This window comes from Euprymna scolopes, chromosome 42 (genome assembly GCF_053919585.1).
Source record: "Euprymna scolopes isolate OS-2025 chromosome 42, ASM5391958v1, whole genome shotgun sequence".
Lineage (NCBI taxonomy): Eukaryota > Metazoa > Mollusca > Cephalopoda > Sepiida > Sepiolidae > Euprymna > Euprymna scolopes.
The window spans coordinates 48,068,131-48,080,137 of record NC_136523.1 but is presented as its reverse complement, the minus strand read 5'-3'; the positions used below and the strand labels follow the sequence as shown (position 1 = coordinate 48,080,137).

Below are 12,007 nucleotides of genomic sequence, written 5' to 3'. Positions count from 1 at the left end.
ACGCTGCCAAATGCTCACATATTATATTACATACATGCACATATTATTCAGACTATAGACATATTTAGAGAGAGAGAGAGAGAGAGAGAGAGAGAGAGAGATCACAAGCCAGCCATACTGAAGGACCCAATAAAATACGACCACTCCCTCATGCCCCCTCCCCCTCGTACTGTTGGTCAGGGAAGGTGAAAAGAAATCTTCAATGATTCGCATAAAAGCTTTACACACTAGCGAGAGTCAGGCAAACAGAAACAAATTGCTACTTATTCACACGAAATGAGTAAACCAATGCACACACATACACAATGCCACGCTGCCAAATACTCACATACGTATAGTATATACATGCACATATTCACACTATGAATATATGTAGAGATAGAGAAATGACGCGCGAGCAAGGGAGGAAGAGAAGGAACGCTCCTTACTTGTAACTGTCGTTTTCTTCTTTATACTTCCGCACCAAATAGTAAATGATGGCGGTCAGTGTTAAGATGACAAGGAATCCGGTGACGGTCGACACGCCGATGATCATCTTTGTTTTTTCAGAGAGTGCAGAGCTTGGCGGAACTAAGAGAAAAAACATAAAAAGAAGGAAACACAATTATAGAAGACTAGCGGGACCCGTGGAAATTCCACAGGGGACTCATTCATATGCAATACATTGATGTTGGCATTCTGTAGATGTTCAGTGTAAATGGAGACGCTCTGATATTATTGTAGCTCTTTTGTTAAAACTGCAAAAGTATTTATCTAAGCCAGGGACGCCTGGCATAGCCAAGTCATAAAATACGCTTAAATATGATATTTTAATTATTGCAGATTTCGTAAATTTTATTATAGAGTTAATTTTCGATCGATTGTTATATATTATAAAGTTACGATTTCAAAAATAAAAATAATATATCCATATGACTTGAATCGAAACCGAAATAAAATCTCATGAAAAAATACATGCATATATATATAACTGGAGTCCCTTCATCCATAATCGAAACCGAAACCAAAACTTATGAAGAATTCTTGATTAAATTATTTATTAAAAATATACATGACTTATGTGCCATCAGCTGTAATCGAAACCGAAACCTAAACTTATGAAGAATACTTTGTAAGATTATTTATTACAAGAAATGGAAGTACATAACAATTAAATTATCAATGATCTCGATGTATCTATTGCAACTCATGTTTCCTGTGAACGTTAAGCCAAGGAGCTTGAACGAAGTGCTTTCAGGTAAAGTATCACTAGCCATAGCTATTGGTGGTTGGTAGGGTTTCATGTAATTATTAAAAGAAACGAGCTTTGTCTTGGCACTGAGCATCAAACAGATACCATACTACTTAGTTTGCTGCACCTTATTATGACAAAGGTCCATAAAAAATTCAGCCAGACCGAGAAAACTTATAGAATAAAGGTAGTATTGTAGTGACTTTATTTTATTTTTTTACATGGTAGTCACCACTTATCAAGGCTCGGAAGCTACTCGGGGATAAGGGTTAGTGCGGGTACAATAATCAATGGGATAATATCGTAGTAATCGTTAGTAATGGAGATCTGATAAAGTGTCTTACTTAAGGGGGCGGTTTATCAGGAATTTATTTATGTTGGACTTGAAGACATCCAAGTTGTACTCAGGTGGGAAACAGGCAAACGGAAGAGAGTTCTATAGGCGTGCACTTCTAAGAAAGAAGTTTTGTTCATGGAATCTACGTTTTGATTTAGGCACAGATAAAGAGTGGGAACAATTTTTTACAGTGGTTTCAGCTAGACGAGTGTTTATTGTGAAAGATTGGCGAGGGGGGGACCAAAGATTGGAGCTTAGACAAGTACTTGCCATGGAAATAACGATAAAACAAAGACAGGCTCGCAACGTCTCTTCTGTGGGAGAGAGGTTGCAGGGAAAGGAAAAGGGCATTCCCCACTATAACACGAAGTCTATTTTGTACTCTGTCAAGGCAGGATAGGCTGTTTTTAGCAGCTCCTGCCCAGATGTGGCAGCAGTACTCCATCCTTAGACGTACTTGGCTTTTATACAGATAGAGAATTGCATCAGTAGTGAGATATCTTCTGATGCAGTAGAAGGATCCTACAATTTTTCCAGCGACATTGGCAACAGACTTGATATACGTGTTCCATTTCAGATCAGGAGTAAAGGTCAATCCCAGAAGCTTGTCAAAAGATGGAGCCTCCCTAAGACGAGAGCCATCTATTTCAATTGATGGCAGATGGGGATTAGAGCGTTGATGATGACGGATATCCATTAATCTCTATTAATCTCTTAGTCTGCAGCGAACAGAATACCACATTACGTAGTTCGCTGCACCTGATCATTGTAAAGGTTTATACAAAATATTTGCCGGATCGTTCACGTAATTTCCGAGAAAATATGTAACGGACAGACAGAAAAAAGAATTATATAATATAGATATTTCAATTAAAATATTTTTTGTGCCGGTTCATCAATTTTGAATCGTGTTGATTGTCATTTGTTCGCTCGGTAATAAAACCCTGGCAAAAATAGCTACCAACCGAAAAAAAAAAGAAAAAAAAAGAACAATTTACCAAACAATATAAGATTTAAATTCCTAACCGATCTGCATAGTTTAAAACTTTTGAAAGCGTTTTCCCGATTTTGTAATTTCAAATTTCTTCTCTTTACTTCCATGAGTCGATTTGTCAATCATGTAAGCATGTAATAACAAACCGCAGACGCGCGTATAGCAACAGCAGCAGCTATATGCAAATGACCGAGCCGTGTGCGAAGTGACATCATAGCGAGAAAGCAAGAAAGAAAAATATTATAAAAGAGATATTGATAGACTCATTACACGTGATCCCAGCGCGTCAGAGAAAAACATGTACTAAACATGGTCAGACAAAGACAGAGTACCGCTTGTTCGACACAGAAGAGTCTTGCTAAGCATATTGTAATACGAGGAGACTTTATAGACAAGAGACCAGTCGTTATTCTGGAAATACCTGTAAATAAATGTCTGTTGTTTCAACTTGATAAAAAAGTTTAGTTTTTTTCTTGTCTTTGTTTCCTTGCGACTGTCTGAATACAACGTGTTGGTCCCGAGTGGTGAATTGTAACGATTACGTTCCACACGTGTTGCACAGCATGTTTAACGGGTGCATCGTAATAGCATACATGCAATTCTTGGATGTTTGGATAAAAAAAAAGATGGGGGCACAGTAAATGAAACTATCTCTGTCCAGAGTGATACCACCTAAAATATATTCTCTTTGTTTGGAAAATAATTCCCTCAGTGAATAGAATCGTTGGGATCGCCTTTGTGTGAAAAACAATACCTTGAATTACAGTTATGAATTTTTGAGATGAGGATTGGTTATTCGTATTATTTGGATTTTTCAGACTACTATTCTCATCTTGAGTATCATTTTCACAACGTTTCGGTCGATGTTACCTCCGGCCTTCTTCAGGTGTATCTTGTCGAAATTAGGAATGTTTCTGTCGAATTCAAAAATTTGGACGGGATTTTGAACTGAATCCTTTCATGGGGACAGCATGTCTCCCCCAAAGACCTTTGGCGCAGTGGTTAGAGTACTTAAAAAAATCAATTGTGAAAGTGATATTCTTCTGAAGGTTGAAGGTTCAATTCTCAACGTGGGCGACCGAAAAATACAACTGCGAATTACTTTAGACTTCTATCCAGTCATGGCTGACGGAACAAGAGCATGTTATCGCCGTGAAGTAAATAAAGGGTTACGTTCGAAATTCCGTCAAATTCCCAAGTTCGACAGAAACATTCTTGAGTTCGAGAAAATACACCTGAAGAAGGTTGGAGGTTACATCAACCAAAACGTGAAAATCACACTCAAGCTGAGAACAGTAGTCCGAAGAATCCAAATAATATGAATATCCTGAGTTATTTGCAGGTAAGCCCCAGGAATGGAGACAATCCTAAATGTTATTTTCTGTAGATGTATCGAGAAGTCAGCCTCCGGACAATGACCACTAGCAAGAGGTCAGAACTAGTGAAGAATGAAGAGCGCCCAGGAGAATTGAAGGGTTAGGACAACAGCATATTCTTTTCATTGCTTTGACTCTCGAGTGTGTATCCGTTGATATCTTATATGATTTTATATAGAATGATGTGGTTCTCGGTTGATTAACTTTGTCTAACTGTGTCAAACTGTGTCGGATATATACTCGAGTGGCAAAACAATGAAAAGAATATGCTGTTGTCATAACCCTAGTCATAACTAGCCTTCCAGAGAAGAAGGAAGAGGAGGAAGAGAGAGGTTAGGAGTTGAACGTTGGAGAGAGGGCAGTTGGTTTTGCTGAGAATCACCAGGGAGTTCGGCCACTGCGCCTCTCCAAGATTGAAACTTTTTGGGACTCTGTAAATGGCGGTGTGAATAAGCTTTGTGTTTTCGATCTCAGCTGGGCAGACATTTCATTCTGCAAGTCTGTCATCATGCCTTGGTGGAGCAAGTGTCACTTATTCAAAATATTGTGTTGGAGAATAAGTTCGTAGCGTTTTTAGATTTTCTTTCTTTCTTTTTTTTTTTTTTTTTCTTACAACGACTTTTTGCTTTGATTGCGTTTTTCCTGCCGTACAAAATTGTGCTAATCGTCTTTTACGCTAATTAAATTCTTTTTATTACTTTTAAGGCTTATATATTGTATGATCCAGTGTTAAGAGTTTATGGGTCCCGATTTAAAATCTCGCTAGATTCAGCCTCTCTGATAAGTCATAGAGGACGAAACACGTGTCAGTGGATAATTATATTTAAAAAACAAAAAAAGATAAAGGGCAATATTTTGGACACTCGCTTTTCATTGAGACCAAAAAGTGGCTGAAGCAGCCCGGGATATTTGCAAGGTATGCGGAGAAAATGTCATAGGCGAGTCTACAGTACGGAAATGGTTTGCAAAGTTCAAAAATGTCGATTTTGACGTCGACGACACGCCCGCAATGGAAGACCTTTTGGACTCGATGAAGCACTTTTACAGGAGGACGGTCACCAAACAAAGCGACAGTTCTGAATCCTTTGAACTTCTAAACTTAAGCCTGAACATCTCAGCTGAAGGTAACGTAAATACTAAATCCCATAGGAAACCCGCCCGTAAAGACATTTTCATACATTACAGATCAACCCTCCCTCATAAGGCCAAAGTAGTCCATGTAGATCACGCGTTGACGCGCATCCACAATAAATGTAACAAAGAGACTGGCAATTCAACCTGCAGCAACATATTCCGTAAGGTACTAGTTATTAACGGATACTCTATATCCACTATTAGAAACCTTGCCCCCCCCCAAACTAGGCACGTTCTCACCAATACCTGCTTCCCGAATCTGCCACATTTCAACGACAGGATCACAACAGATATTCACAAAACCATATATGGAGGGTATAGATATACAGCCAATATACTAACACATGCTACAACAATACATTCTGCGAACTGCCACATGAACACCAGCAATTCATATCATCGTATTAATATCGTGTATCACACACAATGCATCACATGAAATACATCATACATAGGTAGCACAGTTAGGCTCTTGCACGTAAGGGTAAAGGAACACCAGCAAACACGTAACTCTACAAGAATAAATAATTAAAGTTAAATATTAATGAAAAAATATAAATTATATTCAGTGCCAACACACGTCCGATAATATTAGTTACACATATGAAACAAATTTATTTCCAATTTCTGCGTAAAAGCTCAGTCTACAAAAGGATTCACCATGCACATTTTAAAGTCAAACAAAAGGAAGACCTCCCGAAATATAGCACCACAATATGCCACCTGACTACCTGGTACAAGTAAGAACATATTACATGTAACACACACACACACACACACACACACACACACACACACATAATATAAATATGTATAGTAGGTAGAAAAAGTATTTGGTACATTGTTTTATTTTCGTATTTCTCAAGAAATATCAAGTTAATTTAAATCAAATTTGCACTCAACCTTTGATCAGATATTATCTATCTAAAAATAAAACGAAAATGAAGATATACTTAGTTGACAAATATTTATTAATGAAAAATCAAATTACCCATATGATAAAAGTTTTTAACACATTTAAACGCTTTTCATAACTGCCTACTAGTTTTTTGCAAGAACTTTCTGGTAGTTTCAACCATTCTTCTTCGTTTCTTTTAATTCCCTCATATTTTTGGGATGCACTGTTCAAAGTTTTCCACGGATTTCCGATGGGATTTAGGGTGAGGGTTAGGGTTAGACCACTGTAGAGCACTAATCCCATTATTCTTAAACAATTTCATAGTTATTTTAACCCATGTACTTTGGATCATTGTCTAGCTGGAAGATAAAGTCACGGTTCAATTCAAAATCTGCGGCACTCTTGAACAAATGTGTCGACAAAATTTTGTCTATTTTGTTGTATTCATTTTCCCTTTTATGATTTCCATTTCTTCGATTCCATTTGCAGAACCCCCACCCCCAGCTCTAAATGATCACATTTCTACTTCCAAATTTTACTGTGGGAATGGTATCCATGCTTACATTTAGTCTTGAAAGACAAAGGATACGTCTTAGGGGCAGTAGCGGGTGTAATTGTGAGGCAAGGGTTGCGCAATCCCCAATCACACCACTTCTGAATCGGCACTGTGAGTCCAGTAGCAAGGAGAAGACCATGACGACTGGAAACAATGCCGAGATAAGCATAGAGCACATACAGCACCTGGAAGTCCCAAATGATCACCCATTTAGTACTGACCAGGTTCAACGTTGCTTAACTTCGATGATCCAGCGTCAACGTGATTGTGCCGTACGATGGTAATGGTATTAGATGGTTTAAATTATGTGCCCTTTTCCTCCACCTCCATACACGGGTGCGCATGTTTCTTCTGAAAAGCTCAATTTTTGTTTTATCTGACCAAATAACTTTGCTCCACAAGTCATCCGATTCACATTGATATTTATAAACAAATTTCAAACGATCTTCCACATGTCTAGGAGTTAGCAATGGAGTCTTTCTCGGTGATCTAGAATACATGCCTGTACGATTCAATGATCTTTTAATTGTGTCCTTAATTACTTCAATACTTGCTTCCGGCAAATCCTTCTGAATTTCTAAACGAGTTAGAAATGGTTCTTTCTTCACATTACGAGAAATTTATTATCAGTAACATCATTTAATTTACGTGACCGACCATTTCGCATTACCACCTGTTGTTTTCCACTTCCTGAACTGTTCCTACCACTAAATTTAGTTCTCAAGCTATTTTCCTGTATCCCTTTCCATCTTTATGCCTTGCTATTAGCCAATTCCTTTGTTTTACCCATTATAAAACAGTAATGAAAGAGGCATTGTCCGAGAGCTGTTATCAACTGACTTGTAAGGAACAGAAACCCTCGGGTGCTTTCTGATTGGTTGAAATATTCTACTAAGATTAAATGGCTTCTTAAGAATACAGTTTCTGATTGGTTGGACTATTATAGCAAGATGAAATGACTGCGTAAGAATAACATTTGACAGTGTGTTAAATACTTTTGCATATGTGTAATTTGATTTTTTGTTAATAAATATTTGCCAACTAAATATACAGGGTGACCCCCAAAAACGGTCTCCAACTCTAATTAGGCCCCGTCTAAATGAAATGCAACTTTGGTCATAACTAGTTTATTATATTCCAAAAATCACATCAAAACACTAGGGCCTTTTTTTTTCTCCGTTCTACAGCATATGTTCTAGATGGCCTCCATTTAGCTTTTGTTTTTTGGATTACACTATATCTTCATTTCCGTTTTATTTTTTAGATAGATATCTGCTGAAAGATTGAGTGTAAATTTCATTCAAATTAATATTTCTTAGGAAGTATGAAAAAAGCCAATGCACCAAATACTTTTGCAACCCACTGCATATATATATATATATATATATATATATATATATATATATATATATATATATATATATATTATCAAATCGATATATATATATCACACATATATATACACACACGCACACACATATATATACACACATATATATATACACATATATACACACAGACATATATATACACACACAGACATATATATATATATATATATATATATATATATATATATATATATACAAACATTAGCAGTTCAGCTTTGCTTGGACTCTATGTACTGTTCATAACTTTTTGTGCATATATATATATATAAAAACGAAAAATTAAAAGGTAAATATCTCTATATATTTTTAAAGCAAATTTATTATGTAAATTCAAAAATATATATTTTTCTCTACTTATTTCTATCTCTAACCCATATTAATTTTCTTATAAATTTTAAATCCAGACCTTTTATTTCAATTTTTTCAGATTCATCTGCCTTACTTTTAATGCTAGGTTTATTTATGGTGTCTTTTAAATTCAATAAAAACCCTTCAAAATTTGCTGATGAGGAGACCTTGCTTATCAAAAAACTATATATAATTATTGTACATAACTTGATGTATACCACAATAAAAAGCATTGTTTTCCGAAACGATCGTACAGATAATTGATTTTGTTGTTGTTCCTTCTTATGAAACGGATTTTTAATTTAATTATAATTTGATTTTTAAATTTTAAATTATCAATCACATTACTTAATATTGAATTAGCTCTAGGACATTTAACTATCGAGCTTATTATATATCTAAATTACAACGAGCACTTTCTATTTCCTGTATTTTAATTAAACTAGTAATTTCACTGTTACATTAAAATACACTCAGCTCTTTAGACTATTGTTCTAATCTCCTTTATATATATATATATATATATATATATATATATATATATATATATATATATATATATATATATATATATATATATATATATATTAATAAGTTTAACTCATGTCCAGGTAACCTGAATCCAAAATTTCAAGTGTTTACACCCAAAATTGGCGGAGGAGTTCGGTAGAGTCTGCAAAGGTAAACTCAACTTTCACCTCTTGGCAGCCAAATTTTCACCCAAAAACTGATTAAAAACCTGGCTGCATGTCTGAATACCCTTTATGTAAAATTTCAGATGTTTAGACTAAAAATTTTCTGAATAGTTTGCTAGAGACCACACAGGTCAAATCTTTTGAATCCCTTGGCAGCCAAATTTTCGGCGAAAACCGATTAAAAAGCTTGTCCTATGCCTGAATGCACTTTATGTAAAATTTCCAATGTTTATACCAAAAACCGGCTGAGTAATTTGGTAGAGACCGCAGAGGTAATTTTTTTTCACTTTGACCCCAATTTTAACCCCTTAACATTTATTGTTTTGGCCTCAAATGAATTAAAAAATTTGATCTATGTTCAAGTAACCTACATCTAAAATATCAAGTGTTTAGACACAAAATTATCGGAGTTTGGGTAGAGTTCTCAAAGGTCAAATCGCTGAAGTTTGACCTCTTGTCAACCAAATTTCTGTTCGTAAACCGATTAAAAAGATTTTCCCAAATCTCAATACCCCTTATGTCCAAGTCTGTAGACTGAAACTGAAAATTGACAGAGTAGTTTGGTAGGGAAATGTACACACAGACAATTTCACTTATTTATATATATATAAATTCGCATGCATGTCTGTTTGTTTGCTTGTTCACAATTTGATTTATATATACAAAGCATGTCTTACTTTAATCTTTCATATAAAACAAATAAAAAGCAAATCGAAAAGCCCCCCCCCTAAAAAAGCAAATCAAAAATGTCTTTATTTACAAAAAAGCCAATAAAAAAGTGCTTTTAAAAAAAATAAAGGCAAATGTGTAGTTTAGCGGCGTAAATTATTTGACAGATAAAAAAAATTATAAAAAATATTTATTTTTATATAAAACATTATTAGACCCAAAGGCTGAAATAAAACAACAAAAAAAAAAATCAGTTTTATGTTTTTTTATCATTTTTTATTAGACTAAATGTGCACGCCTTACACATTTAAAATTTTATTTAAAATTAGACAGATTGGCTTTTTTAAGGCCAAATTTAGCCTTTTTTACGCTCTTTCATTACAAAAAAATATGGCGGTCAAAAACATAGTTCATAAAAGAGCTTAAAAAGGCCAATCTGCCAAACCTTAGAAAGGCCAAATTTTAAAAAGCAATGTAGCGGCCTCGAATAATAAATATAAATGATAAAAAAAATAAAAAATAAAAATGAAATTTTTTCTGGTTTTATTTCAGCGTTTGGGTCTAATAATGTGTTTCATATAAAATAAATAGTTTTTATATTTTTTTTTGTCTGGCAAATAATTTACGCCGCTAAACTCCACATTTACCAAACTAAAATTAAACGCACGCATTAATGTTTATAAACCTTATTTTTTTTAGGTTTACAAAATCGTGAGTTTTCTTTCTTAGGACAGTTATCCCTTCTGCCGAAATATCTGGTGGAGAGTGTAGCAGATACTTCTTTTTGGGGGCGATTACATTTACATGTTTTTATCCGTTCTTTTATTTTTGAAATTGTTGTGGGGTATCCATGTTACCCATGATGAAAATGATTAGTATAGCAGGCGTGTTTCAAACGGAACTTCATGTCAACCCAGGCAACGCCGGGTACCCATGCTAGTATATCTATAAATCTATCAAAGTTCAAAAAGTTTGTCCTTTTCGGTCTCTAGCAAACTATTCAGCCAATTTTGAGTCTAAACATTTGAAACTTTACATAAAGGGTATTCAGACATGCAACAAGCTTTTTAATCAGGTTTTGGGCGAAAATTTGGCTCCCAAGCGGCCAAAGTTGAAAGAATTGATCTTTGCAGACTCTACCAAACTCCTCTGTCAATTTTGTGTCTAAACACTTGAAATTTAAGATGTAGGTTACCTAGACATGAATCAAACCTGTTAATATATATGTATACACATGCACATAAAGTATGAACGGTACATAGGGCCTGAGCAAAGCCGGGCTGAACTGCTAGTATCTATATATATATATATATATATATATATATATATATATATATATATATATATATATATACATGTATTGAACCAATAAATTAAAATTATATAACTGATTTTGCCATTATATCTTAAGTTGCTTCAGTTGGAATTTTATCCGTTGTTCTGTCTTCTATAAACTTAAATTTTCTTTATAAAACAAACAAACAAACAAACAAACAAACAAACAAGTCTAAATGCCGACAGCTTTATAATAGAAACTCACAATTGCAATATGGTTGGCTGGACCACGTGAGATCTTTCTGACATGTCAGGGTCTCACTTCCGTACAATTTGAGATCGGACACACACGAGACCTTGACGCTGGCTCCAATTTTGCGGTCGTAATTACTCAATCGCAGCAGGTTTAGATTATTTTTTGTGACGACATCGGGGTTTTTTGTCAGGTTGTTTAAACTCGGACAAAGATCTGAAAAAAAAAAAAATACAAGAATTAATTGTTGAGTGTGGAGGAAGTGTAAGATTGTCAGTTAAAATGCGTTCATTTTAGGGATTATTATTTTAGGTATTTTGCATCTACTACTTCAGTCAGGACAGCCAAAACATGTTAGGAAACAGAACGCAATACAAAAATAATGAGGTAATAGATAACAATGCAGGAAGAACAGATCTATTTTGTTGCAGAAAGAGAGAGAGAGAGAGAGAGAGAGAGAGAGAAAGAGAGAGAGAGAGAGAGAGAGAAAGAGAGAGATGGATCGGCACAAAAACAGTCATATGTTGTATAATGGATGCAAGATGTATAAACGTATAAATTGTATGTATAGTTGTTTAGCCAGATGATATGATATCGACGTATAAACTGAGTCATGTTGTATCACAGAGTTATCAGCCGGGTATATATTACAATTCATGTTTGTATAAAGGTATCGTTTTTTATCAGAAGAATAATATATGCTTCATATCTTTTCTTTCTCCAAGAGTTTTTTATCCTTCCTTTTTTTTGTGAAACCACAGAATAACATTCAATATTTTCAAAATATAAATTTATTTCAGCTGTCTCAAATGGTCTTCACAAGGGTCTGCATTTCGTGTCTACATGCTTG

General features: G+C 34.8%; 1 protein-coding gene across 2 annotated transcripts in view; it reads right to left on the bottom strand.

Annotated features, from left to right (window-relative positions):
• The window catches only part of LOC145267091 (uncharacterized), a 148,813-nt gene that overhangs the window by 49,460 nt on the left and 87,346 nt on the right, over positions 1-12,007 (bottom strand). For both annotated transcript variants that reach the window (XM_080123084.1, XM_080123085.1), the window contains exons 2-3: positions 11,170-11,373; positions 429-570 (exon numbers count right to left, since the gene is read on the bottom strand). In XM_080123084.1, the coding sequence (XP_079979210.1) occupies positions 429-570; positions 11,170-11,373 (346 nt within the window). The remainder of the gene's footprint in view (positions 1-428; positions 571-11,169; positions 11,374-12,007) is intronic.